The sequence below is a fragment of the Indicator indicator genome, chromosome 11 (genome assembly GCF_027791375.1).
Source record: "Indicator indicator isolate 239-I01 chromosome 11, UM_Iind_1.1, whole genome shotgun sequence".
NCBI classification, from domain to species: Eukaryota; Metazoa; Chordata; class Aves; order Piciformes; family Indicatoridae; genus Indicator; species Indicator indicator.
In genome coordinates this window covers 24,488,956-24,513,065 of record NC_072020.1, presented here as the reverse complement: position 1 = coordinate 24,513,065, position 24,110 = coordinate 24,488,956, and the positions used below count along the sequence as shown (strand labels likewise).

Genomic DNA, 24,110 nt, shown 5'->3' with positions numbered 1-24,110 from the left:
ATAACCAAAATAGATCATAAACGTCACTGTAGATAGCACATGGCTGTAAGCCATTGCAATATAATTGATCAAATGTCTATCTCTTTGAAAGGAATGATGATCGTTTTACTGTCAAATAATCCCCATTCAGCAAAAATTCCTCTAGATATACGTCATTCAAATTACCAAGACCTCTGATACAAGAACTATAAAGAAGCAGTGCAGTAAACTGTGAGGCTACAGCTTGGTTTTGTATTGCCTTTGTTTTTTTATTCAAAGGAATGCTTTTAATTAATATATATTGTTGTAAGGAAAAGGATTACCAACTAAAGATGTAAACGTCACTATTTTGTAGTAAAGTTCTTGCTATATTCCACTGCATATCCTCTGATTTTAAATTAATTCCAACCTCTGCTTTCACTAGGAGCTACTTTAGCCCTTCTGCAAAGTGTGTAACAGTAGAGAATAACATTAGATCAGATGTTATAAAAGATCATTAAATGCTTGAATATTAATTGAGACATAAACATGAACATATTCTAGAGTCAAATGAGAGTTTGGGGGATGAAGTCTCTGCTCTGACTTTGAAAATCTTGGCTGTATCTTACTGCTTAAGGTCCAACCCATAGACATACTACTGTGCTCAAATCATGTTTGCACTTACTAGGTCAACAATAATGTTTCCATGCAGCAAAATCATAGAATCATAGAATCAGTCAGGGTTGGAAGGGACCACAAGGATCATCTAGTTCCAAAAATGTGGATGTTTTGAAGACTGAAAATTAATTACAACCTTCATGCAAAGGGTTATTTTTTTAACATGGAAAATTCCACAAAGTCAGCTAAATATTAAGAAATAATGACCGACCCTTTACTCAAAAGACCTCCTCTCTTAAATATTCCTTTTCATTCAGCAATACTCTCAGGCTGGATGTATTTTCGTTTTTATTTTAAGTTTAATTGACCTATTTTGGAGCTTGATCCAAAGCCCGCTGAAACACTCCCCTTCACATCAAAGGATTTTGGACCAAGTCCTTAATGAATGCAAGCACAAAAGTTCTAAAAGGAGAAACAAACATTTCTCCTCTTCTGACATGAACTATTTTTAGAGCTACAAGGTCAGATAGTAGATTTTGGCATGAGAATGTGTTTGATACAGATTTTTTTCAAGGCAGAAGGAGAATCAGTATAGTATTTTACAGAACAGCAGGGATACAAGTAGGGACGCTTGTCTGGAGGTTAGAGGACTAAGACAGATACATACATACATGCACACATACATACATACTTGAACAATGAATGTATATTAATTTATTTTAGCATATTAATAAATTACTGCCTCTTCTGGAAAATTGTCTTTGGAGTTTGGTAACCAAAATTTGTGCTCTACATCAGCTTCATCGTGTGACCTACCATACGACCTTTGGTCAGAATTTAAAACCAGCATGTGGACCCATGTACAGATCAAACTCTAGTGAGCGAGGTGCCCTGATTAATCATCATCCTGTACTCTAGAGGCAGGCAAATGAGATGTGGGTTGTAAAATGAGAGGTAATGGTGTGCAGTAGATCCTTAGGCATCATAGCTGATAGCTCATATCACAAAATCATTCTAACTTCCCCACTTACAAAGAAATATATAAACTTTTATTGCACTTTACTGCCTTTTCTGAAAGGAACTACAACCTGGCAGAGAAGGAAATAAACCCCCGCTCTCTCAAAATGTCTTCTAGCCCTAAGTGTCCTTAGAAGTAAGATAACTGTGGAAGGAATGAGATCGGTCTTCCGTGAACTTGTCTGTGAGCCTTTCTGCATACCTTTCCTGTCCAGGCTTCCCTCCTCTGCATGGCTACAGTCAGCTGCTGTGTGGTCTCAGGGTGGGAGTAGGAGGAGGTGGATGGATTCCAGCTTCAGACCTGGCATCCAATCAGGCTACCAATCAGAAAAACATTTCCATTTGCCTAGGAGAGCATATGTATATGTTAGAACAACCTTTCAGGCCCTTTCCCTCACACCAGGCTTGCTGCTTGCCTCAGAGATAAAGGAAAGCCTATTACCCTGTCTAATGAACTTCTATGTGGCTCTTGTGAGTCATAATTGTTTCTTGCATGACCCTTTTTTTCATCTTCATCTCTGAGATCTCAATAGCATCTGTTAAGCCTAAAGAAGACCACACTGAATAGAAAACACAGGAGGTTCTTCTGTAGTGTTTGTACCTGGCTAATGGGAGGAAAGCCTACTTCCATGCTGAAATCCTGGTTCTGTGACTCTGACATGAATTGTATGAGCTGCAGGGAGAGTTTGAGTGCACCCCTAAAAAGAAGGAATGTTTAATCCATCATCTGTGCCCAAAGTGTGCTCTGCCTCACCTTGGGAAAAAAAAGAAAAAAGGCAGAAAAGCAGAAATTATGGCTAAAAATGCTTGAAGTTTTATGGAGCATCCATGGGCCAAGTGCGCTGAAAAACTGAATATAGATTTGACTAATGTGTGGGGAGCAGGAATGATGAAAAAAAGAAAAGGTATATTCACATAGATCAGGAAAGATGAAAGAGAAAAGAAAAAAAATTAAAAATCAAATGAGTTGAAATAGCAAATAAGCTCCATTATTAATATAAATAACTATTATCCCCTGGAGTGCAGATAAGATTGTTTTACTAGGCAGTCATTTCAGATTTAGACATGAAACCACACAAACAAGACACAGAGCCATAATTATGGGCAGAGCTCCACCACAGCATTAGATAAGTTGATCTCTTGTAATGGGAAGGACTGATCTTCTCTGGGGTAAAGGAGAAGATACTACTCAGGCTTCCACCAAGAACTTGTGCTCTGCTCAAAAAAGTCCCTCACACACTGCCACAAATTATTTTTGGAGCAGAGCAAAGCATAAATAAATAAAAGATTTTATATTAAAATGCATGTTGCAACTTATTTCAGATCTTCATTTATTGAGACGTTTGTCTCCTATGTGGGATTGCTAGCTCGGTAATGGAACATGAGTATTTCTCGGCCTTGCACTGAGGAGAATTTTAGGAAGACAGTGGGCTGCAGAACCAGCTCAAGCCCCGAACGCAGCGCTCCCTGCCGCCGGCGGGGCTGGCCGAGCACTGTGGAGGTTGGGAGCACTGGGAGCAGCGAGGACTCCTTTCAGGAAAGTTAAGAAAGACCCTGTTACATCCTCCTGTGCCAACAAGCCGTTAGGAGTTTTTAAATAAAAGACCACATCACCACAAGCTCCAAACCCAAAAATCACTGTAGTCGTTTGGACAATGAAACTGACTCCTTGAAAGATTCCCGTAGGAAGGACTCCTGCTGTTTCCCAGAGCTTCCAAATGAAGTCTGTGGTAATGCGCCGTGGCTGGAAGCACACCAGTGAGAAGTGTATACGTGTCCGCGGAGGGTCCGTGTGATGGTCCTTCCCGCGTTGCCCCGGGGCAGGAGGTGAACCCTGCCCGGTGCAGCTCCGGGCAGGGCAGGCAGCGGCGCTCTCTGTGTTTCGGTTCCCCCGCGCGAGAAAAAAACACTCGGGAATAGCTGAAACAGAGTGTTTGAAGGAATCCCTGCAGACATACTGGGGGGGCGGGAGGGCAGCACCTCACGCCGTGAAACTCGGGTGAAGGCACTCGTGCTGCCGTAGGAGTACGGCGGATGCCCGCCCAGCTCTGCCCAAAGCGGCAGCGACTCATCTCGGAGCCGTGCCCGCCGCTGCAGCGGGGACCGGCGGGGAATCGTGCCCTCCGGTGGCCGCCGGCAGCACAGCCCGGCCGCCTCTCTCCCCAACAGAGCGGCCCCGACGGGCAGCTCCGGAGCCTGAGCCCCGCCGGTAGACCCGATAGCACCGCACGCACCCCCGCCGGGCCCACGGTATGTGGGGCTGCATTGAACGAGGGACTTTGGCAGAGCTTCTGTGTTTTTGGCCGTATAAGCTAATACACAGGACAAATGAAAAAAAAGTCAAAAAAAGGATCCTGCCAAGAGCCCCTCGATATGTTCATTGTGCCCATTTCCTGGTGCCCTGCACAAGTTTGTGCCAGCTAGTGCCCAGGGATGCTGTGAACACTGAGCAAATTGCAGCAAGAACATCAGTGGGGAAAGTTGCTGAGTGCTCTCTTGTCCCTTTTGAAGTAACTAAGTCTCAAGCAGCATTTCATGTAGCATCTGTAGGAATTAAAATACATGGGCATGGAAATTAACTGGGGAAAGTCAGCTGGTTTCAGCGGGCTTCGAAACAGAAGGTACAGTTTCAGAAGGAACACCAGACTGAAGGGTCCCACCTCAGGAACTCTTGGTGAGGCAGCCCATTTCTGAGTGTGCACATATGTAATATTGTATACATATTGTTGAATATCCAAAGGAATCCCCACCAGTGAGACAGTTTGGTATTGTACTACAGTGAGCATCCTTTGAGAGCTAAACAACAATGTAGATGCATGTTGTATGGGGAATACTGAGCAGCCTGTTGCAACCCAGTTGTAATTTGTGTGTTGGTAGCCATTGTTGTAGTCATAACCACCAGATCTTGTGCACATTCTTTCTTAAACTTCTGCAGTAATTCACAAACAGGCAGGCAAAATCAACCTTTCATTCGTTCTTAAATAGAAATGAAAGAAAGAATCCAACTGTCAGTCTACTGTCCTCAATAACTGTAATGTTTCTGCCAGACTAAGGCTGACCCTGCTTGTCCCAGCCTGAGAGTCTCACTAGCTGACAGGTGCCTACACAAGGACCAGCATGTAATCTGGGGTATCTCTTCCCACTGTTTCCCTGTGATTAGCCATGACCACAATGATCATCATTCTGCCAATCTTATTCCTCATTTCACCTTCCTAGGAGCTTGTCATTTATTTAGTTCCATGTTCAGACTCACACCTTGTAATCTGGGTGTTTACTTTACCAGTGTTATACATTACTGTGCAGATGCCAAAATGTTGGAGTTCTCTGCACCCTGACAGTGCCTCATGAAAGGGCTGATCCCACAGCACATATTTTCCTGAGCTGAAGCCTGGGAAAGCCTGCTGGAATAGACCTGAAAATGTCCCTGGGAAGCCCCTGAAGCTGCTTGTAGCCTTGCTTACCACCTCCAAAGAGCAAAGCAGGGTGGAGAACCTGCCCGAGGAGCCAGAGGAATCCTCACCCAAGCCATGTCTATGCATGGTAGAGAACAGGACATGACAATCTTTATCCCATGCTCCAAAGAAGTCTGTGGGTCTACCTTAGTGGCTTTTGGAGATTCAAAAGAGGTGATCTAACACTGTACAAAACGCGTGTTGATTACTAGTTTACTGTGGAACACAAAGCCACTCCCACTGCAACTGTATATTTCAAAATAAACCAAAACTGAACTGATTTTCTTTAAACTGAACTGTCCCTACTCCCCTTTCCTCACAACACATACACGTGCATGCACACTGCAAAAACAGCTGTACTTGCACACACAGAGAAGCACACCTTACACAGAAACACACCAGTATATTCTCTCTCACACAGTCCCCTAGACATGACTCTGACACATCCACCCTCTACCAGACTCCTCTAAATCCCAGCACAAGGCAGCATTGCTGCTCACCAGCAACCTGGTGGGTTGATCCTCCAGCAGGCCTCAGGGATCCAGACAGCCAGCCCAGTGGCAGGTCCCCTGGACCAGACCACTCGCATCACAGCTTACCTGGCCTCTTCACTCATGATGTGAGTTTTGGCAGTAATAGCATGGGCTTAGTTTCTATTGTTCCAGAGCACTTGAGTTGTGAAGCAAAGACAAATACAAATAATAACCATAAAAAAATTAAATTGATGGAGGCTTCTGTGTAGTCATGGCTCATACAGCAGTATGCAGCTCCCAGATAGACTCACATGTTCTGCTAACTGCTGCTGGTTGCTTTTACTATAGTTTCCATGAAGAACAACTGACCCTAAATAAAAAATGGCCATCACCCTCTTCTCTCTCTTCAAGTTCACTCCCTTCCCACATTTTCCTGTTTTCATCTCCCCCTGTCATTCCCTCTTCCACATACCCTGCTCTGTACACTGTTATCCACACACCATCTTTCTGCCCCATCGCAAGCAAGTGTCCTGTATCCCACTCAAAACTCAGCTGACCCAGACAAGTTGTGTCAGAAGACATTGCCCCTCACTTCTTCAGGCAATGTCCCATTTTGATGTTGTTAAGGAAGAAAGGAGAGAAAACAGGAAGGAAGGAAGGAATTCAGAAGGAATTCTGAAGGAAAGAAGGAATTTGGAAGGAAGGAAATTTGAAGGAAGGAATCCTCCAGAGCTAGCTACAGATGCTCACTACCACAGTTTCCAGTGTTTGCTTTAATGATACTTCAGCACCACAGAGGAGCCAGAATTGTTGGTGAGAAGGAACTGGAAGGAGAGAGAGCTCTTCTTACCTTGGGGGGGAGCAGCTGCTACCAACATAAGGGAATTTCTGAAGTTCTCTAGATGAACTGTGGCATTAAGGTGGGTGGAGAGGCCTACAGGTTGTAGCACACACAGCAGGGATAAGTCAAAAGCTGAGGAAGCTGTGCTTGCTCACTGTCAGTCTATGTGCTGGTGTGGCTTTCCTCTCCTGGGTAAGTCAGGCCGGGTTTCCTCTCCTTGTCCTATTTACAGCTGTTTCGCGAAAGTGAAGCTTTAGGGCAGGCTGCTCTTAGCTTACATCGCGGGATGGAAGCTCCAAGGAGAGCTCATCCGGGGCACAGCGGAGGAGCGGTGGGCTGCTCTGTCCGCGGCGAGGTCCCGACGGGTGCTGCAGCAGGGAGCGAGTCATTGACAGCGCCGAGCCGGGCCCGCTGTCCCTCGGCGGCGGCTCCGTTGGGGCCCTGGCCCCTCGCAGTGCCCGGGAGCAGAGGCCTCTGCCTGGAGGAACAGAAGCCCCCAAGCACGGAAGAGAGACAGCTCTTTTCTCTGGACCAGATGACAGCACTCTTCCAGAAGCCTCCTATTTTTCGTCTCTGGGATTTATCGTTCCTCTGCTCTTTTTTTTTTTTTTTTCCTTTTTTGCCCCCCCCCCTCCCCTTCCTCCTTTCCACCTCAAACACAGTCGAGGAGACGCGGGACTGCCGTGTGCTGCCTACGTTGCCCCACGCCTGGAGGTCCACTGCCTGAGCTGCAGCTGCTGGGCTGGCAGCGCGGTCTGCCGTCCCCTCTCAGGGAGCAGCAAAAGTGCATCATCCCTTTTACCAACGACAGCAATTTCTAGCTTTCCCTCCCAGGCGTTTGAATCTGAGCTGCTGTTAAAAAGGCACACCACCTGCTCTATGCTGCCAGCGAACGGGGAAGGAAGCACAAAGGCGGGGGATGGGGAGACATAGCTTTGATTGCAAACGTGAAAGAGAATTTAAAATCAATTACGCTCGGTTCCCAGGAAGTGCTGTAATCAGGTGCCTTCAGGGAGGGTGAACCGAAGTGAGTGATCGGTAGGCACAGAGTGTGGACAGAGAGGGTCTGCACGCACTCCCATCTCCCGGTATACCAGGATGGAGAAGAGGATCTTCCCGGGTTTCTCTTAAAACGAACTCAAGGACTGGTGCGTATGCACGAAGCCAGTGCTGGATTTCCCCGCTGCTTCCACCTCTGAAGATGGCTTTCTGCAAGCGCAATCCTTCAGTCCGGCAGGACGGGGCTGTGCCGCCTCTCTTCCCTAGCCCAGAAATGTGCGTCTCCTCGTGAAAGCCAGACCCCGAGGGCGCTAGGAGATGGGAGCGCGGTGTGTGCAAGAGCAGGACAGAATTAAGATGTGCCTGGATGCTGTCCCGCGGGCAATTTCCCCTTCCTCCCTTTCGCTGCAAGCCGTGCCCGCTGCGGCGGGGAAGCCCGAAAGATTAGGGATGTCCCCCGGCTGCTCCGGGACAGTCGCCTCTCCGCTCAGCGCATGTAGTAAGAGGCCTGCTGTTCCCTCCACAGCAGCGCAGGAGGTGTCCATGCACCCCATAACCTCCCGCTCCGGCCCCCAGCACCACCCCAAAGCCTAGCGCGAACTGAAAGAGCCTAAGGGGAGAAACCGCTGAGAGGGAAGCCGGGAAAGGGGTTGGGGTAAGGATGTATATGTGTGTGTGGAGGGGAGGCTAGATCACTTGTGAATGGCTTGAAAAAATAATTGGGGGAGGGCGTGGAGGGGGGGAAGCGGAAACTTTCCTATAAAACTCAGCAAAAGTCCCTCCTCTCCACGTCAAGCCAATGACACTGCTGCCCCCAAACTTTCCGCCAGCAGGAGCTATAAGAACCTCCAAGTCTTCAACTTTCTCCCAATCCCAGACACCTCGAAGGGGCTCCAAGGAGGGATCGGGAGGGCTATTTTTTTTTTTTTTTGGTTGGCGGTTTTTTTTCTTCTTTTGGATCCTGATGCTATCCCCCCTCCCCCCAAAGTGAGGTCCTCCCTCCCTCCCTCCCTCCTCCTCCTCCTTCTCGTCGCAGGCCAGCGAAGCAGCCGATCAAGGGGGAGCTGGCGGGTTAGGTGCCCCCCTCTTCTCCCTGCCCTCCCCCCCCTCCCGGCCCGCTTCTCGCGTCTTCCCCCAGAGATGATGCAGCAGGACGAGTCAAACTCTCCAGTCTCCCCCGCCGACGACAGCTTGAGCAACAGCGAAGAGGAACCGGACCGACAGCAGCTGCCCAACAAGAGAGGGGGGCGCAAGCGGCGCTCCAGCCGCCGCAGCGCCGTCGGGGCCGCGGACGAGCCCTGCAGCCCGGCCCAAGGCAAGCGGGGCAAGAAGTGCGGGGCGGGCGGGGGCAGCGGGGGAGGCGGCAGCAGCAGCGGCGGCGGCAGCCCCCAGTCCTACGAGGAGCTGCAGACCCAGCGGGTCATGGCCAACGTACGGGAGCGGCAGCGCACGCAGTCGCTGAACGAAGCTTTCGCCGCCCTGAGGAAGATCATCCCCACGCTGCCCTCGGACAAGCTGAGCAAGATCCAAACCCTCAAGCTGGCGGCCAGGTACATCGACTTCCTCTACCAGGTCTTACAGAGCGATGAGCTGGACTCCAAGATGGCAAGCTGCAGCTATGTGGCCCACGAGCGGCTCAGCTACGCCTTCTCAGTATGGAGAATGGAGGGCGCCTGGTCCATGTCTGCATCCCACTAGCAGGCGGCGTCCCCCACTTGCATCCGCTCGGCAGGAGCCCTAGGTAAGGCAGGGATCCCGAAACCTGCGGGGAGAAAGGGAGGGGAAGCTGAGGGGCCGCCGGCTGCGCCGTGAGCTGCCCAAGGAGCCAGAGGAGCCCTCCCCGTCCGGCGGGGCCTGGCCTCCAGGACCGGCCGGAGAGCAGGGCGGTTGGAGGTGTTCCCCCTCACAACACACACTCACGGCGCGTCCCCCGCCCTGAGCGGTCCGAAGTGCGCCTCCGGCCCCGCGGGGCCCACGCGTGGCTGGGCGCTGCCGGCGGGGGTGGGCTGCGGGCGGGGAGGTGGCAGCGGCGCGGGTGTGCCCAGCCAGATGGGGCCGGCCTGAGATCACTTTCCACCAAAGGCAGCGGAGCCAGCGGGGCTGCTGGGATGGCTCCTGCTGCTGCTGCGCTGCTAATATTTTGAAGTGAATCCATGTCCGCCTGTGTACTTCCCGAGGAGCGCTTCCTACAGCCCCGGCAACCCCTTCCCTCTGCTCTGACACGGCCAGCTGTCGGGCTAGGTTGTCACACGATCGCTGCGCCGGCTGCACGGCAAAAGCACGCGTTTCTCCCTTCTCTAGTCATCCCCAATGTGTCTGTTTCCAGAGAGAGAGGTGTAGGTAGATGTATGTGTGTCTTTCACTTCAGTAACGAGCTTTCCGCCTTCTCCGGGTTTTTGCAGATGACATTGTTCCCACAGAAGGAGAAAATGGACAATCTAGAGACTCTGAAGTTGGATACGATTTTTTTGGTCTTGTCTAAAAAAAAATATGTACCAAGGATTTCTTGGAAATTAAAAGAACAATATCCAAATTCAAAGCAGGGCATGGGGAGCACTTAAGGAAAGAGAAAGTGACAAGGGCTTTGGACAGTAACTACCCTTTGGGCGTCGGTACAATCCACACATCTCTGCATTCTGATAGAAGTCTGAATCATTCGATTTTTTTTTTTTTTTTTGACGAAGAATGTTGGAATTTGACTTTTTTTTTTTTTTAATTTGACTTTTTTTTTTTTTTTTTGCATGCATTCCCAAGAGGTCGTGCCTATGAGCCACTGATGAAAGGAAATACATTATTGTGGACTTTCTTCATTCTTGAATGAAATCAACCAACCAACTAACCAAAAAATATCCCAGTAGAGATGAAAAACGTTGGGTTTTGTTTTGTTTTGGTTTGGTGTTTTTTTTTTGTTTTTTTGTTTTTTTTTTTTTAAGGGGGGAATAAGCTGGGCTCGAGTTGTTATATACCCGGTTCCTAACTTTTTTATTATTATTATTTTTCTTCTGAGAAAAAAAATAAACATTTTATTTATTTATTGATGACTCATGTTAAAATGCAAATAGATCCGGTGTCTAATTGCATTCTTATTTTTATGATTGTTTTGTAAATATCATTGTATATTATTTTTCTGCAATAAATAAATATGTTTGAAATTTTAATAACCTTGAAGTTTGGTCTCTCTGAGAACTCAGGGTTGGAACTGGAGATAAATACCTGCTTGTTGAGCTGTAAAGACACCCAAGAGAGAGGGGGCACTAGAATAAACAAACCAGGCGAAAAACGCAAATAAACTAGCTACTGACAGACACAGGCATGTTATTTATTGAGACAGCTTTATTATTCTGCGCTGAAGCTCGCTGCACTTTGGGGAGGGGGGTGGGAGATATTCTCTCTTCCCTCATTCTCTCCCTCTCCCCCTTTAATCCTAATCCAAAGCACTGCCGAGTTCCATGGGGAGCAGAGTTTATGCTCTGGGCTTGCTGCTGTGTTTCCCCCTCGAGATTTAAGGCAGGAAGAGGGCTCATTTCCCACTCTCCAGCGCGGGTATTTTTGCTGATATCCCTGAGGAAGAGGCATCGGTTTTAAGCAGGGATTCGTCCATCCACAAGCAGAGCGAGGGAAAGTGAGATTGAAAGAGGGAAGTGTCTAGCGCGTGGGGTTTTCCGGTGGTAGTGACGCTTGATTCCTCTGCTCTCTAGGGTTTTATATAATATATAGACTAGCGATCACCTTTTCGTTGTGCAAAGCACGAGGGATTCATTAATTCACCCTCTTCTCCTTTCCTACATGTAGGGTGCATGTTGCTCCTGTTTCTTCTCACCATGCCCTCAGCGGGGTCCCAATATGCGTCGAGACCCCAGTTTTAAGAAGGAGGAAATGTCCATCTCTGAGAGCTCGGAAGGAAAGTGAAAAGGGAAGTTGTTCAAACAAACAGAAAGAACCCAAACCAGCCCAACCCAAAACAGCCTCAAACACTGACGATTATAACCAGACAGCTGATTCGGCCTCTGCTGTCACTTGCTCATCTCCCACCGCTTGGTAGCTCGTCTGTGCCCGGTGAGAGGCTCCTCTGGCCCCGCCGCGGCTGCGGAGGGTAAGGGGGTGCTCAGGGGCGTCCGCCACTCCGGCCCTGACAGCCAAGCAGTGTTCCCCGTGGAGACTGGGACCCCGCTGCAGGGATTCAGCCAGTGTCTAGGGTAAATAGAATGGGGTGTTTTTTCAAAACAAAGCCTGTTTACTTAGCCCAGGTTGAGTTGACTTTATTGCCTGATGGTTTTGCTTCCCATCCACATATTACCGTCCATTGCTGACATAAGAGCATTATGAATTTCATCTCGTGCATATTTTAGGCCAGTGCGCAATGTTTACTGCAGAGAGCCCGCAGCGCTTGTTTGCACTGGTGAATTAGCGAGCAATTGGAACTTGGATGGGGGCTCTGGTGGTCGCGGCCCTCCGTAATGGAAAGGAAGGAGATCTCCGTGAATTTTCGGGGCTGCAAGCTCCTTCTGGCTTCTCGACGCCCGCAGCTTTGCGCGGCTCCCTGCGGCTCACTCCTCACCCACTCGCACCTCTCGAAAAAAACCGCTCCAGTGTGGCTCGGCTATCAAGGAGGAGGTAGTGTTAGTCCGGTTACTTCGGCTGCAGTACAGCAAGGTGGAGGGTGGAGGTTAGGGGGGGCGGCGGGAGAGGGGGGACGTGGGGAAGCCGAAGCAGGGCTTTGGTCGTGGGCCTGGGGAAATCTGATGGCTTGGGGGTGGTTTCTGTGGTTTCTTTTGGGGGACAAATCACAAGGGGGAAGTGATAAAACCACTCCACATCGAGGAAGAAAACAGGTTCGGGAAAAAAAAAAACAAATCCCCCAAAAACAACAAACGAGATGAGCTGCTCGATGCTGAGGGGAAGGCGCGTTTCCTGGGTAGGGATACCTGGAAAATATGAATGAGGAATCAAGTGCATTTTGAGAACCATGGGCCAACCTCTACTCGCCCTTAGAAATCCGAAACAACTCGGCTTGACGGACTTAAACCTGACCCACACCCTCGCGCCCAGCGACGGGCCTCTGGCCAAGCTTGTGCTATCCCTTTCCAACAGGCTGAAGAACCTGAGTGAGGAAATTCAACAATCTCCGTGGGGCTCATGCCACCGTTAGGTCTCCCCACACCACTCAGGGGTCCCTCCAACCGGTTCTCAGCCGACTCTGCAGCCCTCCCTGAGCACCCAGAAGCTCAGCCGGTGTGCCTACTTCTACCTTTGCTTCATTACATAATATCAATAATTAAAAAACAAACAAACAAAAACCAAACAAAACCCACAACCAACCAACCAACCAAAACCCCTAAACTACAATAAAACCATAGAGGAGATAATCCTGGTTTAAAAATGCGAACGTGCCCTTTTCCTGTGTTGGAATTGGGTACTGCAGAGGCCGGGCGCTCCTAAGGCTAGAGCCGAAAGCGACGAAGACAAGTCAGGTTTACTGAAGAAAAAATATAAATGTATATTAATTTGTCTTTTGGGAATTTTAAACGCTCCTGCAATCAGACGCTGTCTTTGGAAGTCCTGGATGATTTTGCTTCTTTCTTCAAGGCATCAATATGTCCCGTTTATTCGCAGGCAAGTAAGCCCGAGAGGAGCGGAGTTGCCAGTGCCTTGTCTCACCGCCACAGCCCCGGCCACACCGCCGGGCCCCGCGGAGCCGGAGAAGCGCGGAGCTGTCGGAGCGCGGAGGCGGCGGGTGCTCGGCACTGCCCGGCCTCCTGCGGGGCGGCGGGCGGGGGGCGCCGGCTGCGGGCCCTTGCACATTCCTGGGTTTGGCAGGGGCCGCCCCACTGCTTTCTCCAGGCCGGTATCGGATTCCTCCCAGGCGTATGATTTCACTTGAAGTCCTGCCCAGGAGCCCTTCAAAGTGCACGGCTTGTCCCGCTCCCATGATGTCAGTCGGTTTTCCCTGCATCTGTAATTTTAAGCAAAACAAACAAACGCGCGGTGCGGGGGAGGGGGAGCGCCCACAAAAGTCATGGTAAAGCACAGGGGGAGAGGAGCTCACCTGCGCCGCGGTCAGCACGGGCACCTGCCGCCCGGGGAGAGCCACCGCCCGGCTCCGCATACCCGGGAGCGGCTCTCGGGAAGGGGCGCAGCTTCCGCTGCCGGTGGCTCCCCTGGCCTGTGTTGCCCCCAGCCGCCCTCGCTGGCTGTGCCCTCCCGGTTCATGCGGCGCTGCCCTCACCTGCCCCCCGGCCCGCCGGGAAGAGCGGGAGCGCTCCGCCGTAAATTAGCATCTTTGGGAAGAGAGTGGTGGTGGTGGTGGTGAAAGCTCAGTCCACCCTGCAGAGGGATCCGGGAGGCTAAGGCGAAAAAAAGAAGCACGCACATCCACATCCCACTGGGATGAGTTTTATTTGCTGCACGCATAACCTGCCCGCAGTAAACATGGCACAGGATGTATTTTGCATTAACTTCTGCACCAGCTTCTTTCGACTTCAGTCCACTTAATGTGCTTGGCAAATCAAAGCACGTGTCCTTTGAAGAAGGTGTGTAATTGGAGTTTAAGGCATGTATGGAATTCCCAGATGTCTATAAAGTAAGAAAGAGCATTTGGCAGGTCACTTGAAGGTGGAGCAGGTTAAAATCACTTGTACAACAAAAGTCCCCCTTTTCTTTTTTAAAAGCAAACAGCCGGCCATTTATAAGGACCAAGTGATCGAGATTGCGGGAGGCTTCGAGCGGTTTTACAGAGCAGGAACAATAAAGCTCCGGAAACATAATGATGATGATGATAACACCCGTCTAAAAATCCGAAATAAAACGCAAACCAAACCCAAATATTCAGATCGAGGGAAAAGCTGTCTGTTCTCCTAGTAATCCCCTGTTTCCTCTACCCTCTCAGGAGCGCTTGCACCCTTCTTGTTTAGGTAGTCTTCTTGTATTGGGTAGCCGAGGCTTCCCCACTCTTCATAAAGAGATGGCATTAAACTTGCAGAGATTTTACGAAGATTCCCTTGTTCACTGCATGAATACGGGCAAATGAGGACGCGTTTCACTCCCAAATAATCCCGACGAATCAGAGTGAAATCAAGACGGCTACAATGGCAACAGCGGCAATTAACAATAGATGAAATAACAACGGAATTGATTTGGGACAATTAAGTACTCATCATTTGGCTTTGGGAGCTTTATCAGTGTTCGTGCAAAATGTCAACCCGAGCTGGACTGCGGGTTTTCTCTGGGGATGCAGCAAAGTCAGTCTGCTGCGATACAGAAATCTGGCCGCGCAGTACTGCAACGGAACGGGGAACCGCACTGCCCTCCGAATGAGGGAAATATGGAGGTAGGAGGGGGCGAGATGCTCTTGGGAAGGGTCAGGGTCGCCCTCTCATGTTTAGGGTTGCTTTGTTCTGTTTGGGACGAAGCAGAGTCATTAAACAAGCAGTCAAAAAAAAGGAGCAATGCACACGACTGAAGCCGTGGGGGAAAGGGGAGCTCCAGAGGGCAAAGGATTTTGACATGTGAAAAGTTAAGCAGGTACCTGAAGGAGGTTTATTTTGACCAGATGTTAGAGCTTTTATGAAAACGTCACGTGAAGTGAACAGATGCACAACTTGCAAACGGTGCTCCGCCTTGTACATACTGGGAAGAGAAAGGCTCACAGAAAACCAAGCGTAAATCATTCCTGCCGTTCTCCCTGTGTGTGCATTTGCATATAGATGCACACTATGTGCATCCTAAATATTCCTATGTTCTTCCTAAATATTGATTTTTATGTGTTTATTTGTCAAAAGGAAAACGCTGCTCTTCAGTCCAAACTTGCTGTCCTCTTCCAGTGTGCTGAGTCAGTCACTTTCTCCCTTCCTCCCTTTTCTTCCTTCTTTCCTCCCTGCCTTTTTCTCCTCCTTCCCTCCTTCCTTCTTACTTTCCTTTCCTTTTTTCACTTTCTTTCTTTCTTTCTTTGTCTGTCTTTCTTTTTTTCTTTCTTTCTTTCTCTTTCTTTCTTTCTCTTTCTTTCTTTTCTTTCTTCTTTCTTTCTTTCTTTCTTTCTTTCTTTCTTTCTTTCTTTCTTTCTTTTCTTTCTTTCTTTCTTTCTTTCTTTCTTTCTCTTTCTTTCTTTCTTTCTTTCTTTCTTTCTTTCTTTCTTTCTTTCTTTCTCTTTATTTCTTTCTATTTCTTTCTTTCCTTCTTTCTTTCTTTCTTTCTTTCTTTCTTTCTTTCTTTCTTTCTTTCTTTCTTTCTTTCTTTCTTTCTTTCGTTTCTTTCTTTCTTTCTTTCACTCTTTCGCTCTTTCACTCTTTCTTTCACTCTTTCTTTCTTTTGATCTTTCTTTTGTTCGTTCATCCTTTCTTTCTCCCACTCCTTCTTTCACTTTCTCTTTGTCTTTTCCCCCCACTTTTTTCTCTTTTTCTTTCTCTCTTTCTTTATCCTTTTCTCACTCTTTTTCTGTTTTTCTCTCTTTCTCTTATTTTCTCTTTTTCCTGTCCGTTGACCTCCTCCTTTAGTCTCGGGCTCGTTTGATCCTTAGGAAAGTATCAGATCTCTGCTGGGAGGAGAAACTGAGACTAATCAATTGCCTTCTGTTTGAAGGTGGGTAGAGACTGCTAAGAGAAGCAAAGGAGAGTGTGGGCTGGCAGCCCGGAGCCCTCTGGGCGCAGTGAAGTAGCACGGTTCTGCCCGGCTCCTCTGCCAGGCTTCTCTGCCCACATCTGCCCAGTTGTGCCCGGCACTCCCGGCCCAGCGCTCTCCGCTGGGGTGAGTGGGCTGCAGCAGAGGATCCCCTGCTCTGCTCTGCCCTGCCCTGTGCTGTCCTGCCCTGCCCTGGCTCCGAGCACAGCCGCTGCTCTCCAGGAAATTAAACGTCGTCCTCGGGTTGACGTTGTTAGAGGGGTACGGTCAGTCCTGCGCCAGCTGCAAGCCCTGTGCTCCTTGGTGGGTTCTATTCTTTCTGTATCACGATTGCTATTTTCCAGGTCTTCTTGTATTTTAGTGTGAGGCCGCGGCTCCCGTTACTTCCGTGATGCCTGCGGGTACCGTGCCGAAGCAGGATGGCAGGTGCTGCTGGGCAAGGTGGTCCCTCCGCCACCCCAGGGGCGCAGCGCGGGTGGGTGAGAAGCATCTGTCGCCAGGGAAATGACCCAGGATGGAGCAGGGGGCGGGCTGAGGTAGGGTGTCTCGGAGTTCTGCAGACACCTGCCTATGTTTTGAATCTTTAATTCACAAAGCATGTCGATGAGCTGTAACTATGTCTTGCTTATTTCTGTAAATCCATTCCTGCAAGCTGGTCTGACATGTTAATTTTGAACTGTGCTGAAGGCTTTTATAATAGGTATCTGTATTGAACAGCAAGAAGAGTTCTCCCTGAACTTCACCAGAAGTACATTAAATCAGTCTTTATTTTTCTGTTTATGCAAATGTTTTCAAAGGTAAAAAGGCTGACATTAGGCACATCAGTTTTGAAAATGACAATACAGACGTATATAATGCAGATAAATAGACCGAGGTGCTACCTATAATCTATAGCATCAGTCTAAAAAACCCTAGAGATTTCTGATCTAGATTTATCGCCTTTGAGTCTCAATAACATGACCTTGTAAAAACGTTTAAAGCGAATGCAAATGGAACTATTTTTAAAATAAAAGACTAACTGTGGAGTCCTTTTATCCTTATACATCGATACTACAAATGACGGATTTGGGATATTCATCTGATATCATAATTATCAGTAGATGCTGATTTGTCTTGTGTTATTTAGTGCAACTGAGTAAACAACGTGAGAATGTTTTTTTCACGTTTGTCTTGGAATTTGAAAAGGAGTAAGGCTTTTCTTCGCGTGTGAAAGCGTCAGTGTCGCAGATGCACAGGCACAAGCACACACACAACCACACTCACTTCTGAACCCTGGAGCTATCAAACGTGTTTAGTGACTGAGTGAGATGCTGTCTACGGAGGGATTGTTGATGTAGAAACCCAATGAGTGTTAATTTCAAACAGGCGGCTAATTCCTTCACTTTCAAGGTGCTTTGCAGTGCTTCATATTTAATTACTTATGTTGGAAAATACTTTCTTTCTTTCCTTTTCTTTTTTTTTTCTTTCTTTCTTTCTTTCTTTCTTTCTTTCTTTCTTTCTTTCTTTCTTTCTTTCTTTCTTTCTTTCTTTCTTTCTTTCTTTTCTTTCTTTCTTTTTCTTTCTTTCTTTTTCTTTCTTTCTTTCTTTCTTTCTTTCTTTCTTTCTTTCTTTCTTTTCTTTCTTTTTCTTTCTTTCTTTCTTTCTTTTCTTTCTTTCTTCTTTCTTTCTTTCTTTCTTTTCTTTCTTTCTTTCTTTCTTTTCTTTCTTTCTTTCTTTCTTTCTTTTCTTTCTTTCTTTCTTTCTTTCTTTCTTTCTTTCTTTCTTTTCTTTCTTTCTTTCTTTCTTTCTTTCTTTCTTTCTTTCTTTCTTTTCTTTCTTTCTTTCTTTCTTTCTTTCTTTCTTTCTTTCTTTCTTTCTTTCTTTCTTTTCTTTCTTTCTTTCTTTCTTTTTCTTTCTTTCTTTCTTTCTTTCTTTCTTTCTTTCTTTCTTTCTTTCTTTCTTTCTTCTTTCTTTCTTTCTTCTTTCTTTCTTTCTTTCTTTCTTTCTTTCTTTCTTTCTTTCTTTCTTTCTTTCTTTCTTTCTTTCTTTCTTTCTTTCTTTCTTTCTTTCTTTCTTTCTTTCTTTCTTTCTTTCTTTCTTTCTTTCTTTCTTTCTTTCTTTCTTTCTTTCTTTCTTTCTTTCTTTCTTTCTTTCTTTCCTTCTTTCTTTCTTTCCTTCTTTCTTTCTTTCTTTCCTTCTTTCTTTCTTTCCTTCTTTCTTTTTTCTTTCTTTCTCTTTCACTCTTTCTCTTTCTCTTGCTCTTGCTCTTTCTCTCTTTCTTTCTCTCTCTCTTTTTCTCCCTTTCTCTCCTTCTTTCCATCTCTCCTTCTTTCCCTCTTTCCTTCCCCCCCCCCCCCCGCCCCTTCCCTCCTCTTACACCCCTCCTCTCTGATGCTGTCTCTCTCTCCCTTTCCAAGCATCCTGGAACACCTTTCAACTTCAAGGTTTTTACACCAATATAAACCAGATCCAGAACAGACTCCCTCCCCCGCTTCCCCTCAGTCCTCAGATCTGAACTTAAAACATATATCATAGATCAGTTTTCATCCAGCGAATTTAGGCATAGTCCTCGACCTGTATTTTCAAAGAGATTCTGGGCTGGAGTCTGCAATATTTAATCCAGTCAGCTATTAAATGTCCTCCGGCTTGAATCAAGAACTTAAACAGGCATCTGTGCTGAGGATAATGACAGTCAAAGCAGTTAGGGATATAGTGTGTGTGGCAGTGAGTGGGGGAAACGGACAGAAGGACAGAGATTATGTCTTTGATTTGGAAAATTCCTGAGTTTTAGGAGTTCTGTCAGAGTATTGGTCGGGGACAACATGAAAGAAACTTCTTTGCTCAAAGGCATGGCTTTAATGGGGAGAAATAGTCCTATTAATACCTGACAGTGCCTGACATTCCCCTTTCTTCTGTCTGCCCAGCAGTAACGTGATAGCCGTTCTCCCCAGTGATGGCCAGGCCCGCTGCGGGCAGCCTGCTCCCTGTGGGGGTCCCGGCTCCGGCCGCCGGGGCGCTCCGCCACCAGGAGGGGTTCCTGGGGCCCGTCCCCGCCGGGAGGGCTCCAACAATCCTGCCCTCCCCCCACCCCCCCCCCCCCCCCCTCCGCCTCCCTCCCCGTATCCCTCCGGCCCCCGCGAGTTTTCCCACCCTTCCTTCCCGGCGCCTCTGCTTGAGACCTGTGTTTGGATGGGCTGGGGAACCCAACGGTACCTCAGGTAGAGAAGTGTTCTGTTTTGTTGGTGGGTTTTTTTTTTGTTTGTTTTTCTTTTCTCCTTTCTCTGTCAGCTATTGAGCTGATGGCCAGTTATATTGGAAGATGGGATTAGGGACGGGGTGTATTCCTAAAATCCTACATGGCTTGAATCCAAGCAACAGAAGAGCAAGGCATGGAGAAGAGGCTCAGCATTTGACTTGATGAAGCACGTGTCAGATTCTGCAGTTCAGGCAATTAAAACTTGCTTCTGATCAAAGGGCTTCATAAATCACCAGGAGAAGTGAACGGGGCAGAGACAGCTGTCTGTGGGAGCAAGCAGGGGGGCAGCTGCCTATCCCCACCTTTCGGACACTGTCATCCACTCCCACTGCCTTCAAGGAGTCTTGCTGGGAGTGGATTTTTCCTGCTGTTTTATTGAGGATTGTTTTATTTATGGAGGAATTTCATCAGGAAAAAAATATATGGAGGGAGTTCATGACCACTAGCGACTATCCCAAGGGCAGAAGTGCCACAGCATTTTCTTTTGTGATCAGAGAAAAAGTGCTAGATAATGAGGAAATAGTAACAGAAACTATTTCCCTTACCCTTAAGAATGAAGTATGAGATGCCTGATTCTCTATGCTGGATAGCCCTGAGCACAGAGCAGGGGACTCATGCCCAAGACCTCCTGGCTTTGCCCTCATCTGGCTCCACTCCTAGGACTTGGGCAGTGAAAGGGAGAGTTGGAGGGGGAAGGAGAGAAGAGCAAAGAGCTTTGTAGCTAAGTGAAGGTAAAGATCCTTCATCCTTGAATCAGGGTGCTGGAGCCAAGGAAATCACACAGCTCTGCATGTGCCAGCCACTGTCTGGGAGTCTTGGGGTGTCACGGACAGTCCTGCCGGTCAGCTCCCCACTAATGCATCTTCTTGTGTTAGACTTGGTATATTATAGGAGCTTACAGCTTGAGGGACTGCTCTTTGATATTGGAATTGAACATATAAGTGGTCTCATGGCACTTGTCAAATTTGAGTGCTTTTTGGTGTGATTTATGGCAAAAGACTCCTTTCTGACACTTCCAGATGCCAAACCTTTCACCTTACAGAAAATGTGCTTGCAATAGGCAGGGTGAGTTTATGCCTGCTCTTTAAAACAGCTGCTCAGTGGTAATAAGATGGCATGCAAACCCAGTAAGAAATCCTTTAATGACATTTCCCAGTGGTTCAAATGGTTTATGCAACAGTTTCTACCTCCCTCCAATGTCCAGGCTACTTGTTGACATGCAGCACAGAACCTGTCCTATCCATCTAGAGGAACGCATGACACCCTTCCTCCAAATTCTTCCATCAGAATGATTTCTTAAGTTGCACTTCAGTCAGCTGTTCAACCTTTCTCTGTCCTTTTTGTCATATGGCCAGCTGAGCCATCAGAAGTATCGGGAGATCCTTTCAGTATAAGGTTTTTCAGAGACTTTTCCAGACAGAGGGCAGTTATGGAGTGAGAATTTGAGACAGGAAAGCAGGGGGCATTCATCTTCGGAGAATATCAATCAGCACAAACTCTCCCATGCTACTCCAACAGGCTTGGGATTCTCTTGCCAGAGTAGAGTCACATATAAATTACCAATGGCCCACAGAAAACAAAAGGTTTGGCCAAAAACTGCAAGGGGATGGTGTTCTCCAAGAAGTAGAGGAAGCCTTGCTAACACATGCCTCTCAATGGACAGTGGAGCCTGATCTGCATTCCTGGTTCTCATGAACAGCAGGAAATAAAAACAAAAATAGATCAAAATTCACTACGTGGTGACTTCTTCTTTGCATTTCTTGGCAGGTGGACTCAGATGTTAGATCTGAGAAAGAGAGTTTTCCATCTGAAATTGAAATAGCCCCTTCTCACAAACTGAATATATCAGCAAAAATGAGGAACATCGAGCTTGGCCAATACTAGCTGGGGAAAGGATTATTTCCACATTGCATTTAACATTGCAGCAGCAGCCAGCTGTCATCTAATCAGTCTATGGAAGGTCAATATGATACAGTAACCATGATTTTCTAAGATTCTTCACTGCTGTGATCAAATTATGCCATATAAAATAACAACAACAAAAGAGGCAGAGAGAGAAAGAAGAGGAAAGAGAAAAGGAGACATAAAGAGTGAAAGGAAGAGCAAGGGAAGAAATTCAGAAGGAAAGAGTGTAAGAAGGAAAGAGTGAAAGAAAGAGTGAAAAAATGAAAGAAACAAAGAGCAAAATAAAGAAGGAAAGAGCAAAAGAGTGAAAGAAAGAAAGAGAAAGAGCGAAAGGAAGAAAGAAAGAGCAAAAGGAAGAAAGAGCGAAAGGGCAAAAGAAAGAAAGAGCAAAAGAAAGAGAGTGAAAGAGTTATAGAAAGAGAGAAACAAAAAAAAAAAGAAAGAAGGAAAGAAAGAAGGAAAGAAAGAATGAAAGAGAGAGAAAGAAAGAAGAAAGAAAGGAAGGAAGAAAGAAAGAAGGAAGGAAAAGAGAGAGAAAGAAAGAAACTGTAGACATTTTCCTGAATACAGAATTATCAGTGTATGGTGCACAATTGTCAACATGTATTTGAAAATACTTAGATAACTTGTTACCTGTGTGTAAGGTTAATGGGAAGGGGAAAACAGCCCCCTTTGCTTGCATCCATGCCATTTCAATTTGCAAGTGTATCCGCATCCTGTAGATGATAAAGAGGTCAGGCTAATTTTTTATTGTTCTGTGTAGAACTGATCCTGTGGCTTTGCACCCTCATCAGAACCCTAACAGATAAGTTAGTATATGTAAGACTGGCAGTTTGACAACTCTCTCCTATTCTCTGTTGGCCAACCATATCGAAAGACTTAGGATTTCCTTGTCCTGATGCATGCATATTTTCCATGGAATGAAAAGAAACTTCCCCAAACTTCAAACCTATCAAATGTTTAGCATCTGAAGGATATTCATCTTTAGGAGCCAGGCCAAAAAGTCAATAAAAATTTAATTATTTCTGTAGCATATGGGAGCACTTACAAGACCAAAAATGTGATACTGTGTAGTGGTATTGGGAAGAAACTCAACAATATAGTTTCATATTTGCTGGTCAAGGCAATGTCCCCACCAAAAGGCAACATTAAGCTCCTCAAACTGCAATTAATTCTGTCAGAGTTTCTAAAACTGGTGTATAACAGGTTGATGATCAAGGAAGTGATTACCTGCACCTCCCTTAATGACAGAATGATGCTGAATATCTGTATGCAGAGAAAAACATGTGTTTATCATTGCTTTTTATGATCAACCGGAAAAAGAATATTTATCTTACTGAGATTCTTGCTGTCTGAAATGAGTTATCTCCCCTTGTATATGTGGGTATGGGAAGAGAGAAAAAAAAAATGCCAACTATTTTCCTGAAAGAAACTCAAGAGAAATCCCCAATTCTAAAGTTAAAAATAGCTTGGATGTATCAATCATTAGCAATGACGAATGCTCCTTGTAGGGCCTAATCTAACAGAATCAGCTCTGTGGGAGTCCTTCAATTCATTTCTTGGGGCAACAGAGTAGGCTACTACTGGCATATTCTGGCATGTCCCAAACTAGATGTTAGATAAAGGGAAATTCAATCTGACAGAGATAGGGAACTGACATGGAACAGCCTGAGAAGGCCTTTCTGTTATTGTGATGTGATTCTTTTAGCAAGACTTGTCATCAATCCAGATCAAGACAGAAACACTTTAAAATAGAAGAATCACTTTTGAGGTGATACATACCAGAATCTGCTGAAATGAGACCACGCATCTATGCCATCACTTTTATTGTTTTAATTAAGAATAACTATACAAGATACTTAAACCAAGATACGTTTAAACTGCACCCCATTAGTTTATCTAACCTGAACATATTTATACATTCAAGCACTCAGCCTTTGTTACTTCCTTTGTCAGTCTCACATACTCTTTGGTCACCAATTTGTTTTCCCTAGGATGACTTATTTCTGCCTTTGTATGCGAAACAGAGCTCTTCTGCTTTCTCTTTTTCTTCTGTCTCGGTACAGAACAGTGCATGAAGCAAAGTTCTAAAAAAATAATTCTGGAGCAGAGCTAGATTTAGGTCAGGTGAGGGCAAAAAAAATATAGTTTTCCATTTTTTGTCCAAATACACCATCTGTTTCTAGTATTCCTAGGTCCTGAATTGCAGGTGTTTGAACTGTGATGTCTATCTGGAAAGTACATTGGCTACTGCCTGATTACTAGCTGGTTGTCAACTTTCTGTCCTCTGGATACTTGTGCAGTTGGAAGTAGGACAATTACAACATTTTGGCTTTATAGTGGCCTTTTTAGTCTCTTAGTTTTAAAAAATAAACTAGATACCTCTATAGTGATTTTACATTAGCAATAGTAAACATCTTGCCTCCTTAAAATCTACAATATTTAATTCTTTCTTTCCTTTCCATACAAAATGAAAGTTAGTTCAGTCTGAACCAGGTAGACTCTGTTATGGTTATCTGTCTGTATTGCTCACAATCTAAATATAACCTAGTAATCCCAAGGAAATATGGACTATTATGCCTAGATTTTTTATGGGAGCAGTCAAGCTGTGTGCCACAACTCTTAACTGGGATAAGCACTGACCCTTTTACTCACATTCACTATATAAATAGTCCCACCAAAGCCAATGGAGCCATTAATGAAACAAGATGTTACTCACTATGAGCTGAGATCTCAGAACTGCTTGTAGTAATTCTTGTTCTTAGAATAAATGCATTAATATCTGCAAGTAATGGTAGGCTTTTGAAAAGGAAGAATGGAATTCTCATGTCATTGGGGAAAAAGGATTCACAAAGGAGAATGTGATTCATCGAGTGAATTTTGTACCACATGCTGCCAGTAATAATATATCTTCCAGTAATAGCATGAAGTGAATAATTTTTGCAAGCTTATGATGTAGCAAGGGAGACTGTGACCTTTGTAACTTCTTTCCAGCAAAA

General features: G+C 46.2%; 1 protein-coding gene across 1 annotated transcript; it reads left to right on the top strand.

The window, feature by feature from the left end:
- The first annotated feature begins 8,498 nt into the window (after window positions 1–8,498).
- Window positions 8,499–9,056, top strand: TWIST1 (twist family bHLH transcription factor 1). The gene has a single exon (XM_054385032.1). The coding sequence runs from the start codon at window positions 8,499–8,501 to the stop codon at window positions 9,054–9,056; it is 558 nt and encodes a 185-aa protein (XP_054241007.1).
- The last annotated feature ends 15,054 nt before the right edge of the window (window positions 9,057–24,110 follow it).

Bases quoted from the DNA above. Each gene is read 5' to 3' on its own strand.
- TWIST1 (XM_054385032.1), top strand. From the start codon at position 8,499: ATGATGCAGCAGGACGAGTCAAACTCTCCAGTCTCCCCCGCCGACGAC.